Genomic DNA, 23,612 nt, shown 5'->3' with positions numbered 1-23,612 from the left:
AGCTAAGAATGAAGTTTGCATACCAATGCTGACCAAGATGGCTAAGAACAATAACTCACATCTGCAGTATGAAGCAAATAAAAGACATGCACATTAGTTTGAAACTATGAAGTCAATAGGATCATAGGTTAAGAGCTAAAAGGGACTTTAAAGGCTATGTGGTCCAAACCACCTAGTCCTTTTACAAGTAAGGAAATTGAGGCCCATAGAATGTAAGTGATTTATTCACCTATCATACAGGTGGTATACTTTAGAGACAGGATTTGAAAGCAGGTCCTTTGACTCAAGAGCCAATACTCTTTCCACTGACATTTTGTCTTCTTGTTTAGTGGATACTTTTAAATTTCTGTCTTTATATATTTACCTTGGAAGTCATACCTTTTTTGGTTTTACTATCAATGAATTTTGAAATAAAATTTTGGTTTTACAATGAAAAAGTAAGCGCTTCAGATCCTATCTTATTTATATATGCTGGCATGTTTATGGCATTAAAGTTATTCAGCCAATCATTTTATACTTAAATTCCTTTTTTTCCATTCAGTAGTTCAAATTTTAACTGTATTTTCATTTTTTTAAAAAAGGATTTTTCTTTTGATTCTTTTTAAGAGAGCTTGTGTTCACTATAAACCATTGTTCCAGAGTTCAAGTTAAACTCTTGACTTGCTCAGGATCACTCAGCTCATAAGTATCTGAGGTCAAATTTGAACTCAGGAAAATGAGTCTTATTGACTTCAAGCCTAGCACTTTTATCCATTGTAGCAGTTAGCTGCCTATATTGATTTTATTCTATTCTCCTTCCTTCATTTTATGTTTCATCCAGATTTGATTTATAGTTTTTTTTTTCCTAATCTTGTTTTAAGCTCCCTCAGCTTAGTGCTTTTTCATAAAGACTTTTTGGAAGACTACCATCATAGAAATACCCTCCTTACATATCAACCTATCAAAAGTCTTCTTTTGAAGCCAGTCAGTTACAGCATCTTCCATGAAGCTTTCCTTATATGCACACTAAAAATAATCTCTCCCTGTTCACCTTATTTATAGATCTCTCCTATTCTATTGTTCTGTTCCACATTCTTTATACTGTACTAATTTTAAAATAAAATGAAATTTGTTGTACTCCTCCACCACCACCCATTGTACAGATTATAAATACCTTAAAAGCAGAAACAATGTTAATTTTCATCTTGATCTAAAATAGAGAACAGAGAGACAACGGTTTCTGGGATTTGTGGAGACTTCAGGTCCTTAGATCTCCTTGCTTTGTACCTGGATATGCAGTCCTATATGGGGTTCATTGGTAGGGAAACTTGATTTCATAAGAATGGATTGATTATCCCAATTCTCACATTCTTACATTGACTTGTATAAAAAATAAATTATCTTATCACTCCCCTGACTCACTGATGAAAGTGGGAAAGATTTATTTTACATTCTTATAAGAATGGGTGTCTAGGTGAGTAGACACACCTTTGAAACTCCAAAGGCAGCATTTTATTTCCTATCCTGAAGCGCAAATCCCTGATTCCCCATTAATTGGATGTCACAGAATTTATAGGACATAAATCTTCATCCTCCATTGCATAGACAGTTGCTGCCATAAAGGAGCTTGCATGCTAGAAGGGAAAAGGTAACAGAAGAGCGTTACTTTCTTTTCAAATCTCAGGCCATCACACCTCACAACAAAAGTCAGTCTTTGCCCCCAAGGAGCTTACATTCTTTTGCTGGAATATAACCTCCATCCTTGATTATTCCTTAATGTCCTTGTGGTTTCAGTTTTCTGATTTAAGTTTTCATTTCTTCACTTGAATTTTCATAACTGGAAACCAAATGCCCATCTATTTCTCATACTTGTCATCCCCATCATGGCTATTCTGGAGCCAATTCTAGTCTAATATTTATACACTTATGCACATTCACAGACATACACACAGATTTTGAAAAGATACTCAGTGTGTAAATATAAATTGGTTATAAGATATATACTTTAGAGAAAACGTAATGAGAAGCATAAAATATCATAACATGTTATTTAAAGAATGGAACAGGATTCAGTAACTTATTACTATTTACAAGACTAGTTGGAAAGCTTGATTTCAAGGTTTATTTAGGACTTGAAAGAATTTTGCCAGACTGTTTAGCCTTCACCTTTACTAAGCAAAGTCCAGTCAAATGTTAGGTATGTTCTTTTACATGGGATTTCCTTTTCTGATGCTAATCCTTCCTACTGTTGCTTCTCCTGCAATCATCACAATAACTGGTCCAGTAGTCTCTGCTATTGGCTGGTGGGAGATTTTAGCACCACAATCTTTGGATTTTTGGCTTTTTTATCTCTCACTAGGACCTATATGAAGGGAAAAGACATAAAAGATAGATAACTACATCCTAAACAAAAGTTTGCTGAGGTAAAACACGTTTCCCCCTTACAGCTGGGTGTAATTAACCATAACACCTATTTGACCTTCTGAACGGCTCAAGAGAGTCTTGATGTTTTAAAGCTGGGAGAACAAATGATGGCTTGAACCTCTTTTGTATATTCCTGGAATTTTGACTCATCAATCAAATATGCAAACTCAATCTGTCAATCCTATCATAATAAAGTGAAAGCACTCTTACCCAGCTGCCCCAGCTTCCATGTATTACCTAAAATGGCAACTGAGCATGCTTCAGGAGAAATAGAATACATAACGTGTCACATTCATATTCCCAGAGGCTAGCTGAGTATCTCACCCATAAACAGATAGTAAGCACTTTAGAAATATTTGCTAAATAGAATTGTGTCCAAAAATCAGAATCAGAAATTAATTAAGGCATTAGTTTTATTTTCTTTATTATGAACAAATAACAAAATTTTATAAATGGGGAAAAGAGGCTGCATTATAGTTTAAACATTTGCATTTTTTCATTCACTCATTCATTTATTTAACAAATATGTAAGTAAATTACCATCATTTCTACCTGGAATAAGTTTGGTATTAAAGAAACATTGAAGTAATAAAGGTATCCATGACAATACTTTGAGATAGTATACTAAATCCTCAATCATCCTCTCTCCTCTAGAAATTTCAACTTCTTACTTTTTAATGGTTCCTTTTCTATTACTTTTCAAATGCCCAAGGTTTAAAAATTGTCTTACTTACTTCTCCGTTTTCACTCTTTTTTCCCTTACTCTTTGGCCCTTTCTAATCTGGTTTTTGGTCTCATCATTCTTTTTAAAGAGCTCTGTCCAAAATTATGCTTGATCTCTTAATTGCTAAATTTTGAGAGTTTTTTCTCAGTACTAATTGTTCTCACCCTGTTACATTTTACCTTTCTTTTCTTTTCTTTTTTTTTTTTTTTAACATAACTCTTTACTCCTGGATACTTTTTCTCCCTATGCATTTTCATGACACTCCTCTCTCTTCTTTCATTCCTACACTCTCATTAGTTCTCTCTTGCCTTTGCCAAATTATAATCCATATGAGATTCCTAACTCCAGTTTTCCCCCAAGTTTATTTCATGTACTCCTTTTATATCTCCTTCTGAATTTTGTTTTTTGGTAACCTCATCAGTTCAGTGAATTTGGTATCATCTCTATGCTTATGATTCCTGATATATCTATCCAATCTCTCTCCTGTGGCTATTAGACATTTCAAATTAGATGTTTTGGAGACAAATTCAACGTCTGAAACTGAACTCATTGTCTTTCATTTTATACACTTCTCTCTTTAAAATGTCCATATTTTTGCCACAATTATCACTATTTTAGTTTCTACATAATTCTGGATTTCTCATTTTCAACACAAATAGCCATTCAATAGCCAAATCTTGCTATTTTTACCTCCCCAATATCCACACATGCAGCTGCCAATGAGTTCAAGCCCTCACCATTGCAAACGGAGCTAAGTAATTTGCCAGGGTCACATTCTAGCAGTGTGTAGTCTGATGCCAGATTTAACTCAGGAAAACTGTACTTCTTGACCCCAGGCTCAGCAGATTGTGTACTGCCCCCCAAGAATAGTGACCTATGTATTTCTCACTCATGACACTCCATCTACTACCCACATGTCATTTCACTAACTCTCTGTACTAACTAGTATGCTTTCTTTCCTTATTTCCTCCTCAAAAGTTCCTCTGTTCCTTTAAGATGCAACTCAGATGGCATCTTCTATATTAAGCCTTTCCTAATTCTCCCATCCCAAAATTTTAGTATCTTCTTTTCCAAACTAACAAATATTTAATTATGTTGTATGTGTATAATATATATGTAAATATCTATGTGTGTGTGTGTATTATATATATATGTATATATATATATATATATATATATATATATATATATATATGCATGGCTATAGGTATCCATACCTTATGCTGTGCATATTTAATGTGTACTTACTGCCTTCCCCATTAGAATACAAGAGATGTTGTTCCATTTTTATACGTGCATCTTCAGTACTTGGCATAATACCTAGCACATAGTAAGTGCTTAGCATTTTTTATTGATTGATTTTTAAGATTTTAAGTATGAAAGATTTTTTCTGTCTTCCACTGAACTACATGAATACTCATAACAATTATAATATGTTACTATAAAGTATAATATTTAAATATGATATATTAAAAATTAGTAGTTCAATAATATGTTAACTGACTTATTGATGTGGTAGTTGATAATTCACTCCCAAATCACCAATATATTGCAATTTTCTGAAATTTTATTTTATTTTTTGTCTCTAACTGAAACTCAAATAAAATGAAATTCAAGTTATAAAACTTGGTAGAAGTCAAGTAGCCTTGTTAATATTATGGTTAGGTTCAGAAAGGGAGAAATTCTGCATTTCATGTTTCAGCATAGGTTACACAGGTCATACATCATTACGATGAAATCATTATTGGATAGATTCCTATTTAGCCAAACAATGTTTTTCACAACATGTTTCCAGGTCAAAAAGGCTAGTTTTATACATTCTCTTTACTAACATAAATTTCAGAAAAAGTGAAGGATGGGTTACTTCATTGTAGTTGCACCTCTAAAATAGTGCAGTATCAGACTATATCGTAGTGATTCTAGATTTCTAGGACAATCCTGTTTTTAATGAGGCTTTGCAAAATAAATCTTCTCTGACAAGCTATGTCCAGTGAATGTGTGTATATTCAAAAGCATAATTAATTTAGCTTTATTCTTTAATTCTAAAAAAATAAAAAAAATTTAATGCCCTGAAAAACAAAATAGTGTTAGCAATTGATATTACATATGTTTTTCTGATTTGATATGTTTTTCAGTTATAAAATAAACATCCACATGTTAAACATTTTTATAAATATTCCTAACTTGGCTAGTTATAGGAAAAAATAGTTCCTTGTTTGACAACTTTCTATCCTATTGAAGTTCCTTCCCAAAATTTTTAGGGAAGCCTTACTTTGTTACCTTTTCTTTGAAGAAGTTTATGGTCTCCATTACTTCCCATATATCTTTGCTGATTTTTTTTCATTCTTTTAAAAATTCTTGAACTCTGTATTCTCCTTCTGTACTAACATCTTATATAATTAAAATGTGAGTTTATAAGTATTGTGCTAAGTGTTGAAAATGTTAGCTGCATTTGTTGTAGAAACAGACTTTTTCTAAAGACAAATTTTATAGGATATTAGAATATGCATGAAAGCAATACTAAATTCTGTGAATGTGAATAATAGATATTTTACTTTATCAAAGTTTATGAATTATCAAAGCTCATATGGCACACACCTTCAATGAATGAATTCAAGTAAATAATTTTCTCAATAACATAATATTTTGAGGTAAGCAGGACATACACATTCATTGATAATTGACCAGCTGAAGTACACTTGGACAATAGCTAGGATATACATAATAAGCTAATTAGGAGTTTATGGTTCTTTGTGATCTATAAATTTAAGATAAGGAAACAGATTTTAACATTTGGTGCATCAGGGATGAAATCACTGAAATAATGGGTTTAAATGATCTGCCAGTGGCTGATGACCACTTGTTGGAGTGATCATAAGAAAGAATTTTATTTTTTTTGAAATAGAGCTTGGATTATAATGGCTTCTAAGAACCCTTTCAATTCCAAGATTTTACAATAATTCCCTAAAATGTATCGAGTCAAACATGCATCAAACTCCAAGATTTTATAATAATTCCTTAAAATGTATCCAACAAAAATAGCAAAGCACTGTGACATAGGGAACAGCAATGTTAGACTTGGATCATGAAAATTTAACTTTAAATTCTGCTCCTATCACAAGTTAGGGATATGTCTGGAGGCAAGTCACTTAAATTTTCTGAACCACAGCATCTTTATGTGTATATTAGGCTTACTATTATAGACTGTTGTACCTGTGTGTGTATATGAGTATACATAAATCACAGTTAAAGATATATAAAGATAACATAAATATATGTGTGTATAAGAACTTAGATAGATGGATATTTTAAGTCACAGTTAAACTATAAACCATATGATCACTGCTAATTAATAATTATAATAAATACTATTATCAAAACTCATTTATGTAAAGTTTAGAAAGATTTTTACATACACATCTCATTAAAACTCTGAACAGATACTATAAAAATTACATATATCTAAATGTAATGATATGCCAAGATGTCTGTATATAATAATACTACAGGTAGCACCAGAGGTAGCATTTGAACCTATGTTTCTTTTTTACTCCAAGTCCAGCATTTTTTCTACTATAATAGGTGATTGAAATATTAGTTTTAATTTGCTAAGTATCTTCTCTTTACTAGTAGTTTCACTTTTAAAAATGTTTCATTGACATTGAAAGAAAACTGACATGTAGAATATAAGCTTTTAGCAGTTACCTTGGCATCCATTAGGAAAGTTAGAGAATGAGCACAGTACAGCAGGGATTTTCATTCTTTGGACAGAGAGTGCCAGGTTCCCTACATCAGTATAATAGCATAACTGGTTATTTGAAGAGGAAATCAGATATTGAAGTTCATTAAAGCTATTCTTACTTGTCTACTGCATACTAGGAATAAATCTAGTACTTAGGGAGTATTTTCAGGCCATATACCTGAAGATGTCTCTCAGCTGCTTTTAAGTCATTCGGAAATACTTAAGAAAGAAATCTCTGTGGCTCATGAATACATTACCTTTTCTAATTAATATATGACTTTTTATTAACTTAATAGAAAATCTTTCAAATGACTGTAACTGTGTTTTGAACCCAATTCTTAAAAGTATAAAGTGAAATAACTTTCATTCACTATGTAAGAACTATTTATTTCTATCAAAAAACATAGAACTTTACTAACTGAAGTTCAATAAAATTCTTTGTATAATTTATGAATGGGAATGAAAAATGAGTGTCATGATTTAGTAAGCATATCCAATGATGCACTTCTTCCATTTGGATCAACATGTCTTTGTGAGTTACCTTTTTCAACTATGACATCTATTAAAGTATTGAAATAAATTGAACTTAGAATTTTGAATTACTACATTACAAAGTTTTAAATCAAGACATTTCAAAACTAATGAAGCATTAATCTTACTAAAATGTCATTATTAAGAATGTCATCAGAAGAAAAATGGCTTTGTAACATTAATGAAATATTTTCTAAATATTTCATCTTTATCTCATCTTTTTATTTGTTTTGCATATTTTAAAATGTATATTATTTTAGTGCAGTAGTATATGTACATACATATGATTTTTAATTAATAGATATACATATTATGAGGAAGGATTCTCATTTTAAAAAACTTTCTTTAGCGACAGGAGTGTGCATTCAAAGGATTTTGGAGACTACAGCTCTAGAATACAGCAGCAAACCTGAAAGTAAATCCTTGAAATGTCTGTTACCTTTGTTTTTTTCCTTCAGTGATGGTACTCTGTATTTTTAGCTTTAAATTTGAAGTATTATCCCTAGCTTTCTGTAAAGGTTTTACTAATATCTTTTAGGTTTTATGGATAGATTATCTGCATTGTCTTCTAATGAATGTCATTTTAATAGGTTTTTAAATCAAGATAATACTTGTATACCTAAATTCATAGACATAAAGAATATTATTACCTTGTTATATGAACATAATTTTAAACCAATTTTAGGCTGGTGTTTCACTTAAGTAGACTTTGTTATTAAAATTTTTAGTATCTCTTGAAACTCAAATCAATCATTTTTTCCTGTATTTCCTGATGGAATATTTTAGCAACCAATATTAATAGTAAAGGGGATCTAATAAAACTAGTTATGTTAATTGCCACTGTGATTGAATCAGTTCTACTCTGCTATGAATACAAATAGTAGCAATTTTGCTACCTGACATATAATCAGTGAACACCCTTACTTAGTACCTACTATTACATTTGACCCTTAGTAGGTACTTAATGTTTACTGAATTTAGAGTCTAAATTCCACCCATAATACAATCTAGAAATGCAAAGATATGTGCCATCTATCATCTCTAAGTTTGTAATCATACATAGGTCTTTCCTTAATGTTCATTTATTGGCTTATGTAAAATAAATTGATGAGTTCCAAATCCTAATGGACAAGTAAAAGTTAAGCCACTAACTATAGATGTAGATCTTGAGAAAAGTGCATGTTTTTTCAGCATAAATAGACAAGACAGAATGAAGTGGGGTGGGGAAAGGTGACTGAGTTATAACAGGCCCTTCTACCTAATTACATGTACAGGTGGCAAATGCATTATTAAAATAGTGCTTAGTGTCTTACATTTGAAGTGAAAATTATAATTAAAAATATTTTCTCCTCTACTGCTACTATTTTACCATAGGGGTCTTGTCTATCTGGTAAGGTTTAATAGAACTTTTTAAATGTAGTACTGTTTCTGTGTTAAGGAAATTTTCACATTTCGTATATACTTCAACTGGTATCTTAATGCTCAAATATATAAATATGTATATATATATGTAAATTATGTAGTTTAAATTTGTTGAATATATTAAAATATTTTAGTCAAATTTGACTTGTTTCCCTTTAAATTTGTTTTATCTCCAACTATAGAGAGCATTTTTTGTTGATATATATATGTGTGTGTATAAATATGTATATATGTGTATATATATATATATATGTGTGTGGGTATGTATATATATACATATATATATATATATATATATATATATATATGGAGAAAGCATTTAAACTAGTTTCTGTTTCAAAGATCCAAGATTTAGCAACCTCTCATTTTATATGCTTCTCTACAGTTTTACTTCTTCAAAGACATAGTCTTATTATTTATGATAATACCTTAAACTATTACTTTCATTTTGATTATAATTTAACTTTACACAGGTTTATACATGATTTACTTGACTAATTATAATCTCCTTCAGGAAAGGAACCGTGTCATACTTTTCTGAACTCCCCAATCCTCCAATACATATTTTGGTTAGGAACTGACTAAGATAAAGAATCAGTCCTGTGAAGTGGTTGCATTTATTATATTTATGATGTATCTTGGGCTGAAATCAATGAATACAATTTTAACTTTGAATAATATAAATTCAACTGCAAAATGTCCACTTTGCAGCATTCATTACATTAATCGGAATCTAGTTCTACACAGGAGATTGAGACAATGTGTATACCAATTAGATTTTATGACCAGGCAGTAAATCCTGTAAAATGAAATGTGCTGGTGGTAAAACTTACTTGTTTTGATTAAAAAAAAAAAAAAAAACAATTTTTAATTTGGGGAGTATTTTAAGTGACAAATATTATATATTTTATTTGTAATTAAAAATCATCCAAAATGAAGTCTGGAGGTGTACATATATGTGGACATTTTTCTTTTTTAGAATTGGAATATTTCTCTCTTGCAGACTTATTGTCATTGACAATCATCCTTTTCTCACATACATCTCTTTGTTGTTGTTGTTATATGCTTACTAGGAACTCCAGAAAGCCTTGCTGAGAAAGAGAGGCAGCTCATGGGTATGATCAATCAGCTGACCAGTTTGCGAGAGCAGCTGCTGGCAGCTCATGATGAACAGAAGAAGCTGGCTGCCTCCCAAATTGAGAAACAGCGCCAACAAATGGAACTGGCCAAGCAGCAGCAAGAACAGGTAGGTGAAATGTGTAGAGATAAACTAGTCTAACTTGAGGAGTCATTCATTCAAATTTGTCCTTCTGCTTTTAAATAAGGAATAGTCTTTTGGGATATAATGACATGTGGTATCTTCTAAGCTTGTATTCTCTCTCTCTCTCTCTCTCTCTCTCTCTCTCTCACACACACACACACACACACACACACACACACACACACACACAAAATGAGGAAAAGTCTGGACTAATAATTAGATATAAATATATGGGAGGGGGGAAGTCTCCAACCTTTTTGTTTACTGATAGGAGTATGTATTCAAAAGATTTTGGAGACTACCATTTTACAATACTGTAGCAAACCTGAAACTAAATCCTTGAAATGTCCCTTACCTTTTTTTAAAACACTTTTTCTTCAGTGATAAACTTATTGCATTTTTTAGCTTTAAATTTGAAGTGCTTACCACTAGGTTTCTATTAAGCAGAAATTTTTATTTTGTTATAATCTTTTAGGTATTGTGGATAATTTAGCTATATTATTTTCTAATGAATGTCATTTTAATAGGTGGCAGGGTGGATCATGACAGGTAGATAACTAATTAAGTCAGCCAGTAGCCTTAAAATATCAGAAAAAATTGAGAAACATCTCTAGCAGTTTGCGAGAATGGGAGAATATGATGAAGAATAACACAGGATGAGGAGACATTGGTGGGTTGTGATGTATGGCATTGCAAGGAACTCCAAAATCAATGAGCTAATCAATGATCCAGCTGAATTTTAGATAATTCAGAACTGAATTAATGAGCAGTTACAATTGTTGTATCAGATAAAAGAAAATCCAATGTCAAGAGAAATAAATATGGTATGAATATCATATTATTTTTTAAATAAGAGGCAGCTTTATATGACCTGGTAGAGAGAATGTTACACCTGAAGTATCTGGATTCAGATACTTACTAGCTATGTGAAAACCATTATTTGCCTGAATTTTCTCAATTGTAAAAGATAATATTACCTATCTCCCATGGTTATTATAAGGATCAAATGAGATATTATTTGTGAAGAACTTAGCACAGTGCCTAGAACAGAGTGGGTAATAATTATTATTATTAAAAAGTAAATTGTAAAAAGTATAAGTTTGAGAGAGAGTACAATGAGAGACAGAGAGAACAAGAACCAAATGTCAAACTACCATTATTTGCACTGAGAAACACTAGAATATTTCTCAAAAAATAAAAGGGCAGAACAAGAATGCCTCTCTTTCTCTATGAATATTCTACACCATTCTAGAAATGCTAATGATTGTAACTAAATAAAAATAGATTGAAGATTAAATATCAGCAAAGAGAAGGCAAAACTATCATTTACAGATGATACTATGTATTTGGAAAAGCACCGAAAATTAAACAAGAACCTAATTGATACAAATAATGACTTCTAGAAAGTAGCAAAAGGCAGAATAAAAGAAGAAAAATTCATCAGCATTTTATGTAGCCTATTTTTGTGTTGCTATAATGCAATGAGGGAATTGAGGAGAAGAAGGGTGCCAGGGAAAATATTGAATTGCTGATCATATACTTGATGCTTTAACTACAACAACAAAAATGAAAAGAATAAACTAAAACTAAATGTCATCTAATTATTATGACCAAGTATAGTACAAGATAAAAATTAAAAGAACAAATTCTCCCTTTTTTCTTGGGAAATGAAGGGTATAATGAAAAAAAAACAAAGAAAAAATCATATCCTATACAAAAATTAAAGAGAAGGGGTGAAGAGAAGGGAGAGAAGGGACAAAGAATCCTGATGAAGATATTAGTTACTATCTTTTACACAATTAAATTTATCAATTTAAAATTAAATATTACTGATTGAAATGAAAATAGTTTCTGAATTTAGTTAGTTGTATTGAGGATAAACATTTAGTTTCAATAATCTTTTTAGGGAGATAAAGAATGTACCTGTGACTTCATTAATATAGGGAGTTTTGAGGTGAGGAAACTTCCATTAGCAGTGGAAGTTAGCAATTTCTCTGGAACCTTATAGCATTAGAGAATTAATTGCCTAGACTACTGAAAGGTTAAGTGACTTGCCCAAAATCATATAGCTATAATATACATAAGAACTAAGAGGCAAACAGAGGATTTTATGGCTTTAAGGCCAGATCTTTATCTATTACTATAGACTGCCTTTATAATATTTAATATTATAAATAAATGGATTAGCAAAATTTAAAGGGCTATATGAATGAATGTTGTTTTATTTTTTAAGAAGTAAGTTTTATTGTTAAAATACCATATCTTTTTGAGGATTAGATTGTCTTTGTTCCTATTTTTTCATTCTTGCTATCTATCCCATGTAAGAAGAAATTTCAGATTATATGTTCAGTACTGTTCCTTAATGAAACATAGTTGTATTATTTTTGCATAATTTTCCTGTTTTCTGTTGTAAAATTACCAAGAAAGGCCTAAATGTTGTTAGTGGCAATGCTTGTTTCTTGCATTGACAAAAGGGTAATTTTATTCATTCAATAGGTATTTATTAAACTATTATATTAGGCTTCTGAAGAATTAAAAGATAAACAATGCATGTGCCTAACCTCGAGGAGATTATATCAATCTTGAAGTCTATCCACACTACAATGCCATTTTTCCTGAATAGTTTACTATGGTAGTATTCTAGTCTTCACTTATTTTAGGCTACATAAACATTAACTGTCCTGAAGACTTTCAAACCCTGACATTACTTACAAAATCTGACAATTTAGATAGACATTCATGCTATTTATATCACTTAAATCAAGGTCAAGTAGACTTTTACATAATAAGAGACTATCAATTCTTGTTGAGGAAAAAAAAAAAAAACAAAGCCATAAGCCAGGTATAGTGGTACACACCTATTGTCTCAGCTACTGAAGAAGCTGATATTGGTGGATTGCTTGGGAATTTGGGACTTTGGGAATTCTGAGTTGCATTAGGGCTATAGTTGTAGGAAGTATCCCAACTTCAATAAAGTGATCCTTTGAGAATAAGTGGTCCTTTGGGGACCACTAGGCTCCCCAAAGAGCAGGAATTGGCCCAGGTCTGGAACAGAGCTGATAAAACCTTCCCTGCTAATTGATCATGAAATTAAGCAATTGAGAGACCATTAAACTTCCATTCTGGACAAAATAAGATCAGTCTTTAAAAAATGGTAATATTTTTTAAAAATAAAAAACTAAGATTGTTTTTGAGTTTTTCACGTACAATTTCTCCACAGATTGCAAGACAACAGCAGCAGCTTCTACAGCAGCAACACAAAATCAATCTGCTTCAACAACAGATCCAGGTCAGAGATCATCCCACATATTCCTCCTATTTCTAAGATTATTCTGCTTTGTAGGTCTATATTTATTTAATTGGACTTTCCTTCAGAATTATAATTTATACCCTCGCTCACCGGTTGTTATCTTAATGCCTTTCAAAAAGTCCCTGAATTCTGGGCTTTTTGGTTCAGTTCCATAGATGAATTGTGGCAAATCAAGAGTGCTACATTTCTTTATTTTAATGATGTGAGAAAGTTACTAAGTAAATCTAATTAAATCTATTCTCTTAAGTTATGTTAACAATATGTCTAAAAGGCAAAAGCAAAAGAACAAAGGCAAAGAAACTCAAATTGATAAGAGATCTAATGCTTTTAAACTAGAAGGTCAATTATCAGAGGAAAAAAAATAGTATGCTAAAGTGGCGCGAATTTTATATAATATATAATGTATATAATATATATATATATATATAATATAATAATATATATTATATAATGTAATTATATATATAATATAATATAATAAATATATAAAATATAATGGTAGGAAATAGGAAAATAATTTCTGGTTTGGAAAACTTTGAGTCATTGGGGAAAGATAAGCACAGGATTGTTGACCATCAAGAATCCAGTGTTTTAAGGGCCCTCAGAAGTCATCTAATATAATCTGTACCTGAATACAAATCTCCTCCAAGTCATATCTGACCCATGATCAAGCTTCATGGGTCTTGAAGTCTGTAATGAGGGATAACAGAGCATTTCCTTCTGAAGTAACTCACTATACTTTTGGATAGTTCATATTATCCCTATATCAAACTTTTTTTTTTCTTTTTAACTTCCCACTCCTGCCTTCTGGACCCCCAGCAGAAGACACCTAACCTTTCATCCATGTAACACATCTTTAGAGAATGCTTTTCATGTGCCCCTAACCTATCTAAATATAGACATTCTCAGTTTCTTTAACCATTCTTCATTTGATATGACCTGGAGGCTCTTCGCTACTCTAATCAATTCCTTTCAAATGCTCTTAATTTTATCTACAAATAAATGAATCAACAAGAATTTTTTAAAGTGCCTACCTTATAGTATGTACTATAAATCCAAAAATATAATAGTCATAGCCCTTGCATTACAGTCAGGGAAGATAACATACACATATACAGAAATATATAAAACAGATACAAAATGAGTCATATCAAAATTGGTTAAAACAAGATAAATTTGTGAGAAAGGTTCTACACATATGGGACAGCCAATGCAAAAAAAAAAAAAAAAATTAGAAATGGGAGATAGAGCATTATATATGAGAAGTAGTAAGAACAATTTGGTTAGACAATAATGTTCATGAAAGGTAATAATGTGTAAAAAGACCGGAAGATTAGGTTGGGACCAAGTTGTGAAGGACATTAAATGCCAAGCAGAAAAGTTTATATTTGTTCCTAAAGGTGGTATTTATTGATTTGTGGAGTGACATGGCCATGCTTGTGCTTTAGAAAAATAATTGTGATGGTTGCATGGATTGATGGATTGGCATAAGTTGTGGGGAGATAAATCAATTATGAGAAGATCACAGTAACCTAGGAGAACAGTGTTGAGGACCTGTAACAAGGCAGAGGCCATCCAAATGGAGAGAAAATATACAGTGATGCAGCAGGGTACATTGCAATGCATAATAAATTGGAGTCAGAACTATGGCTGAATTTCAGTTCTGACACTTGTTCTCTTCATGACCTTAACTAAGCCATTCACCTATTTGGGTCTCAGTTTCTTTATGATACCCTTAAGGTATACTTTAGATCTATGTCTATGTTCCTGTGGATGAAGAAAATGATTCCTATTTTGAAATGTTACATTTGATATACCTTTGGGGTATTCTTTTGAAAATGTCTAATAGGAATTCAGGAGAGAAAGTAGGACTAAATATGTAGATCTTAAAGTCATATGCATTACAGATGATAGTTCAATCCCTTCTATCATCCAACAGATGATCTATATTTCCTAGTCTTGCATTATCTACAAATTTTGTAAATGTGGCATCACTATCTTGCATTGAATCAAAACATCTTTTGAGATGTCATTTATCTAATTTTGACTTAATCTAACTTTACCATCATATATCCCATAGACTGCATATTACTCATAAGAATAGTTATGAGACTTTACCAGTATAACTATTCTTGCAAGCAATATGTAGCTTTTCTAAAATAAAAGTAAACCACAGCTACAACATTCTTTAAATGACATATAAAAAGAATTGTGTCCAAAAAGTAAAATATGCTTTGACTCACATCATCTGCTCTGGATAAACTATGAAGTTTTTCAGCACAACTTCCTTTTCTGTATTTTCAATAATCATTCCTTTTAAAATAATACTTTCTAGAACTTTGCCAAAAATTAATCAAACTCAATGGCTTTATATAGTTTATGGATAATTTCTCTGTGTTGTGTGCATTGATGTAGTTTTCAAGAACAACTAGCATTTATGGCTGCTGGGTGGCACAATGGATAAAATGCTGGACCTAGAGGTAGGAAGACCAGAGTTCCAATCCTACCTTACAATGCATTTTATTAACTTTTTGACACTTGGGGAAATACTTTAACATCTGTCTTCTTCAGTTTGCTCACTTGTAGATTAATAATAATAGCACATTCTTCCTAAGGCTGTGAGGATGAAATTAGATTATTGTAAAAGTCTTTGCAAATATTATAGCACTATTAACATTATAAATACTAGCTGTAGCACAGTGCAAGGCACTGTGCCAATTATTGTAAAATTAGGTCTTCCTAACTGCTGGGGGAACTACATTCCAAATTTAATTAGCACAACAAAGGGTAAATTACCAAGGTAAACATCTAGATAAATGTAGTGCAAAGGTCTTCAAACTAGAAAGCTATTAGGATTGACAGGGACAGATACTAATATATAGTAGCACTTTTTCAATATCTGCAGACTTCTATTGAAAAGAATAAATACTTTTGACAGACGAGAAAGTTGGGTTTCATTTAAAGGATTTAAACATCTCTTAACTAATTTATTTCTTTTTAATATTGCCTTGGACCTATTGTTGTGTGTATTTACTTTTTATTGAGTGATGCTAATTCATAGTGACATTTTAATAGTTTCAGGTTTTTTAACACATTTTTGGTAAGGTCTCATATACTAACCTCTGAGACTTAATTATCCACATCTGACAAAGGAGTCTCTAAAAGGATTTTGTACTGCTATAACTCAAGCCAATGGCATAGACTAAATAACTGTTACTAGAAATTAGAGAAAATAAATAAGGAAAAAATAAACAGGCTACAGAGAAAATCTTAACTCCTTTTAAGAAGAGTGTCATTGAAACATTTTTTTCCACTGATATTGGGAAATTTCACCTATTAATAACAAATATTAGGTAGCCATAATATTTAATATTTTCTTCCTCTTATCAGGTATAGTCTTTCTTCTCTGTTTTGTGTATGCATTAGCCAATATCTGAATCAGAGCTCCCCAGGCCAGAGAGGTAAATGCCAGTAAAAATCAAGGTAGTGTAGTTATAATGGGGAGTAAAAAAATCTTTTAATACATTGCTATCTTCTATCCCATAATACAATTAGAATTTTAAGTGTTTTTTTTAGATCTGTGGTTTCTATAGGCATGGGCATAATTTGTATGTTTTTATAATTTGTGGCTCCAAACTATAATACCTTTCATTTAAATATATATTCTTAAAATTAGGAAATATTGTGCATCATTATACAAATAGTACATAAATAAAAATGTTGAGACAAACTCTTTTTTGAATACTAGTAGTTTCTGCTCTCGCTGTACTAGAATTTTAGTGTAGTAATGCATATTATTTTATTCTCCCTATATAACAAGAAGTCAAAGTTAATCAAGATTTGTGATTTTATCTTTCTGAATTTCTTCAATTCCTTAATAGGAGAGCTCCTACCTTTTAGCTATCACTTTCTTTTATAATATGATTTTTGTAGTCTTTGTAGTTTTCTTATAACTTCATTTGTGTATATATATATATATATATATATATATATACACACACACACACATACTTGTATATGTTGATTCAACAATAGCACTACTAAATCTATATCAGAAAGAAATCATAAAAAGGTATTTTCCCTGCCAGCATGTACAAAAATATGGTGGCTCTTTGTTGTGATGGCAAAGAATTGTAAATCAAGGGGATACACATCAATTGGGGGATGGCTGAACAAGTTGTATTATATGAATGTAATGGAATACTATTGTGCTAAAAGAAATGATGAGCAGGTGGATTTCAGGAAAATCTGGAATGACTTACAATAACAGATGCTGAGTAAAGTGAACAGAACCAAGGGAACATTGTATACAGTAGAAGTGACATTATGTAATGGTCATCTATGACTGACTTAGCTCTTCTCAGCAGAACAGTGATTAATATAATTCCAAAAGACTCATGATGCAAAATACTATCTACATCCAGTGAAAGAATTATGAATCTGAATGTTGATCAAAATTTACTGTTTTCAGTTTTTTGTTTATTGTAATTTTCCCTTTTGGTTGTTTTTTTTTTTCTTTCACAACATGACTAATATAAAATATGTTTACATAAATACACATGTATAACCCATATCAGATTGCTTGACATCTTGGGGAGAGGATAAGAGAGAGAGAAGAAAAATTAGACCCAAAATCTTATAAAAATGAAGTTGAAAGCTATATTTTCATGTAATTGGAAAAAAAATAAAGTACTATTTGCAAAGAAAGAAAGAAAAAACTGAAGAAATTACTACAACCAGCAATGATTTGTAAATGTGGAATGCTCAGCTGTGCTGGTGCAAAATCCTTCCCACCTCCTAATGATTTTGAAAATAATTGAGGAAGACAAGGGGATAATTTATAAATTGATAAAATATTTAAAATGATTCACTTCAGTAAAAAGCTGTTTAAGAAATTCTGGAAAGTATTGATAATTGGCCACATGTGTAGGTACACAAAGAAAATGCAGAGAACTCAGATTTCTTCATAGTATCTTTCACTTAAAAAAAAGGGGGGGATTTTCTTTGATTTCCTTTCCCTTGGGTTAAGAAAACAAATTAAATCTTAAATTATGGACATCAAATTGAATTTATATCAAATATTTTTTATAATAGTGGCTTACTAATTTATAAATAACCAAAATTATATTTTTAAAATAATTACAGCAATTATATAATGGCTGTTGGATTTTGATTGAATTAAATTGGAATGATGGTTAGCTAACATTATTTTCATTAATTTTTACTTTGAAATATATAGTTTAACATCTACTGGTCATCCTGCCATCTGGGGGAGGGGGTGGGGGGTAAGAGGTGAAAAATTGGAACAAGAGGTTTGGCAATTGTTAATGCTGTAAAGTTACCCATGCATATATCCTGTAAATAAAAGGCTATTAAATAAAAAAAAGAAATATATAGTTTCTTTTTCCTTTCCTAGAGTTCAGATATTAGCTACTATGAATGAATAGTAATGGATGAATCTTTTCTTTGCCTTATTTCTTAGAAAGATGAGTATTCTATAATTCTCTTTATGATTCCTGATCTCTATAAAAATAACATTGATTTATAGTTATCTATATGTATATATTTATACCCATATGTATCTGTATACATATTATAGAATATAAAGCTATAACAAATAAATACTGGTTTTCTTTGAAAATGTGATTTTTCTCTTCAAAGGTGATGCAAAGAATTTTCACAAATTAAAAGTGAGGAAAACTTTCTGGCTTAATGGATGTGTTATATAAAAGGAAGGGTGAAGGTTACAAACATTTTTCTTATTCTCTTATATAATTCTTTATAAGTGGATTTGTTTTAGAAGATCAGCTTCCATTTTAAAAGAAGAATTTTTCAGTGGAATAAATATATGGAGATGTATATATTAGTTTATACAAATATCACATATATACTTGATTATCATAGATATTTTAAATATGAATGTATTAAATAAGAATCAGCCTTTGGTCACTTGAAATTTCAAATGATAAATTAATCCTATATTTTCCTTTGGGCATTCATAGTTAAAGAAAATTAAAGACACTGTTCTCCGGAGGAAAAATAGCATGAGGCAACACTCGTGATTCTTTTTTCATTTTAATTCTATGTAAAAGTAGAAATCTTTAAGCTTTAAAGCAATCTTCATTATAACATTGGACGAAATGTAGCAAGAAATATGCAACAGAAATTTTAATATCTTTTATTTGAGTCAAAAAACACATTTTCACCAGTATGTAATGGTAGAGGCATGGTTATACAGTAGCTTGTAAGAAACAGGTCTGGGATTTTTAGTGGAAGACCACCATAATTTGAAATCACAGAGAGAGGAGAAAAAAAGGACCCAGTAAAAACGTCTTAAATCATACAGCATATAAATACAACTGGAGATATAATACATACGATGAACCTGTAAAGAAAATGGAGAAGGAGCAGACAGGTTAAACAAAATAAACAAACAAACAAAAAAACCAAGAATCAGGAGAGAATATTGTCATGAAAACCCTGATAGCAGAGATTATCGAGGAGAAGAGAAAGGTCAATAATGTTAAATATAGTAGAGAAGGAAGGAAAGATAAAGAGTAAGAAAAAAAATCATAATTGGTCATTAGGAAATCATTGATAATTTAGAATAATTAATTCTAATTAAATGAAGAAAGAAGTCGGATTATAAACAGTTGAAAGAAGAGGAAGTAGAGAAGATCTACATAGGATTTTTTTTTTCATCTCTCAGGAATTTGAGAAAGGGAAAAGAGATATAAGGCAGTAGCTTGAACAGATGGATAGGAACATCTAGTAAGTGTCTGTTGTTTGTTTTTAAGAATGGTAGAAGTTCAAGTATGTTTGAAGATAATACAAAAGAGACCAGGAGTTAGGAAGGGGTTGAAAATTTAAGAAAGAAGAGAGGAATGAGGGGGCAGTTTTGCTGAAGATTAAAGGAAATGGGGATCAAGGGTGCCTAGAGGAACTGACTTTTGCAAGGAAGAGTATCTACTTATTATAGAAACTGAAGGAAGTGAAGAGAGGGTGAGGTATAATGTCAAGGTATTTTGAGATAAAGAAAAAGGAGGGAAGAGATCATTCTGAATAGATTAAATTTTCTCTATAAAGTAATAGGAGAATTATGTGACTCAGTGTGTGAGGCAAGGAGTGAAAAGAGCCACAATGGGATTGGAAAAATTTGTTGAACGAGTTAAAAAAAAAAAGAATCAATTAAAGAGGAATAAAGGATTAATTTGCCATAGTGAGGGCCAAATTAATATTAGATAACAATATTGTGCACAATATATAGTGTGTTGTACAACTTCTAGCAGCATATGACTGGCAGGTAATTTAGCAGATGTTCAGATTCCCATCCAAAATTGAGTTCTAAGGGCAGCTAGAATAGAATACCTGCCCTGAAGTTAGAAAGACCTGAGATCAAATCCAGTCTCAGACACTTAATACATATTAGCTGTGTGACCCTGGGCAAGTCACTTAAGCTCAATTATCTTACAAAAAAATTAAAACAAATTAACAAAGTTTGGTTCTAGCATGAGATGAGCAGTGATATAACAGAAGAATTTCTGATTCAGTGAATGTTCTTCTCATTGAAAGAGAAACAAAATTAGCACTGTCCAATATTATCTGGTATGATGGAAGTTAGATTCTCTACTCTTCAGCTACTGGAGAGGTGTGTGTGTGTGTGTGTGTCTGTGTGTGTGTGTGAGAGAGAGAGAGAGAGAGAGAGAGAGAGAGAGAGAGAAAGAGAGAGAGAGAGACAGAGGAGAGAGAGAGAGAGAGAGAATTATTACAAGAAGAAAAAACCTCTCTTTCCACTTCACTTATGATGAGGTATTTACCAAGCAATGTAATCTCCCTAGTAGTATGAAAGACCTAACTTTATAGCATAGTATCTGGCACATAGTAAATGATATAGCTAGCATTTATAATGTTTATATAATTGCATAATGTTTACAAAGCCCTTTATAATTATCTCATTTCATCCTCACAACAACCTTAAGAAGTAGATACTTTAGTCATGAGTTAAATCTATTACTACAAAGGATTTACTTCATTTGAGTCAGATTTCTCTGAACTCATTAGAGTTTCAGTAAATCTTGATAAATTATTATGCAGAAAGAAATCCATTGAATATTACTCTGAAAACATCATTTATATATGAATTTTTTTTAAAAGTTGCCCAACTTGCTGATTTATGACTTCTTTCTTCAAATGAGATATGATTGAGATGATATCTCTAGCAACACAGACAATATCAATATGCCCCCCCACACACAGAGACATGAGCACAAAGAGATTCCATAGTAGTCTTGTCTTCTTGAGAGTTAGAAATATGAAATATAAATACCTTACACATCAAGATGTAGAGATGCATTAACTACTTGAATATCAATTGATGTGTCTACCATATGAAATAAAAGATGCCATGGTGTTCACATTATATATTAGTTCCTTTGAAATAGAGAAAGAATTTTATTAGATGATCAAGTGAGTGCTAAATAGAAGCAATTTCAAGGTACCTTTCCCCCTTCTCTTTACTTTTTCCCCTTCAGTGAAAGCAGAATTTTAGTTGGAGAAACAAGACCATAGCTTGAACAGAATAATAGAATTTCATTAAAAAGGATTTTGATCTAGAAAGGACTTTGAGGCCATCCAGTCCAAGCCATACAGTTTATTGATGAGGAACTATGGCTGAGAGAAGACAAGATACTTGCCCAGATAACACAGGTGGCAAATAGGGAAGTCAAGATTTGAACTCGTGTCTTCTGTCTCTAAACTTTGCATCTCAAACTACTTATTATCTATCTCAAGAAGAATCTCTATGTCCAAAACAGAACTTGTTCTCTTCCCCTTAAGCCTTCCCAAATTCCAGACTTCCCTATTATCTTTGAGAGTACAATCATATTCCTAGGCTCAGAACCTAAGTATCCCCTTTGAATCCTCACTCTCTTACTCCTATAACAAAACAATCTGTTACCAATATCTGTCAATTTTCCCTTTGCAACAACTCTCAAATCTTCCTCTTTTTCTCTTCTGATACTGCCATATATTCATACAGGCTAATGTCCTCACATTTAGACTATTGTATTAACTTGATGGTTGGTTGGTCTATCTCCAACAAGTCTCATGGCATTCTACTCTGTCCTTAATTCAGCCTTCAAAGCAAGTTTGAAGTATGTTACTTTAGAAATCTAACTTTTTAAGTAAGTGCTTAATAAATATTTGTTGACGGACTAAAATTCAACGCATTTAGTATTCAAAAACTTTCCCCCCAAAGCTTCCTGAGGTATCAAATGGTTTTACTTAAAGCTAGAGGTTTAAAAACTTAGTCAATGCTGTTGGGAAGTATAACCAGTAATCATATGTAACTTTTAAAAAGAATGGTAGATTTAATGATGAAATAGAAAAAAAAATCCTTCTCTAAAATAACTCCTTCCCTCCAAAGACCATGTTAGTAAATTTTCATTTGTATTAGATATTTTTAAAGATAAGAGAACTTATTTTAAGAAGACATGATGGAAACACTCAACTTGCAATTCAGTTCAGTTGAAGTTACATGTTTTTAAATAGATCACTAGAGGGAAAATGTATTTTTAAAAACAATTAAAATTTGATCTAAAGACTGAGAATCAATTCTAAAATAAAGATGAAAACCATACTTATGTGTGTATATTCAATTCAGTGGCCTATACAGGCCTTAACAATAATATAGAATAGATGGCAGTCTATAGGATATGATTTTAAGAAGCTCCAAGAAGACTATAGTATATCATCCCCCGAAAATATTTCTTTTCTTACTGATTAGTGGTTTATTTGTTTTTATTCTTTTTGTTTGTTTTGTTTTGTTTGTTTGTTTTTGGTAGAGGCAACTGAGATTAAATGACTTGTCAGAGTCATAAAGTTAGTAACTGTTAAGTGTCTGAGTCTGGATTTGAACTAAGTCCTTCTGACTTCAGAGCTGGTACTGTCCCAGTTATTCTTTTTCTTAATATCTTATCATTTTCTTTTAATGGGAAAATGTTATTGTAATAGGTAGATAACATGTTGCAAGTGCCATAATCAAATAATCAACAGTTATTTAAATGTATAAGGGACTGTGCTAGGTATTAGGGATACACGTACAAAAAATGAAATAATCCCTCTATCTACATTCTAAATTGTCCTGCATTATGAATCATGAACGTTTTTTTTTATTTTGACAAATGAAAGGGCATATAACCTAATAGTAAACATAACAGGA

At 31.3% G+C, this 23,612-nt stretch overlaps 1 protein-coding gene across 4 annotated transcripts in view; it reads left to right on the top strand.

Moving 5' to 3' along the window:
• SOX5 (SRY-box transcription factor 5) overlaps window positions 1–23,612 on the top strand; it is a 446,382-nt gene that overhangs the window by 216,034 nt on the left and 206,736 nt on the right. For all 4 annotated transcript variants that reach the window (XM_031938465.1, XM_031938463.1, XM_031938462.1 and 1 more), the window contains exons 5-6: window positions 9,896–10,068; window positions 13,304–13,372. In XM_031938465.1, the coding sequence (XP_031794325.1) occupies window positions 9,896–10,068; window positions 13,304–13,372 (242 nt within the window). The remainder of the gene's footprint in view (window positions 1–9,895; window positions 10,069–13,303; window positions 13,373–23,612) is intronic.

This window comes from Sarcophilus harrisii, chromosome 5 (genome assembly GCF_902635505.1).
Source record: "Sarcophilus harrisii chromosome 5, mSarHar1.11, whole genome shotgun sequence".
Lineage (NCBI taxonomy): Eukaryota > Metazoa > Chordata > Mammalia > Dasyuromorphia > Dasyuridae > Sarcophilus > Sarcophilus harrisii.
This window is presented reverse-complemented; position numbering and strand designations above follow the sequence as displayed.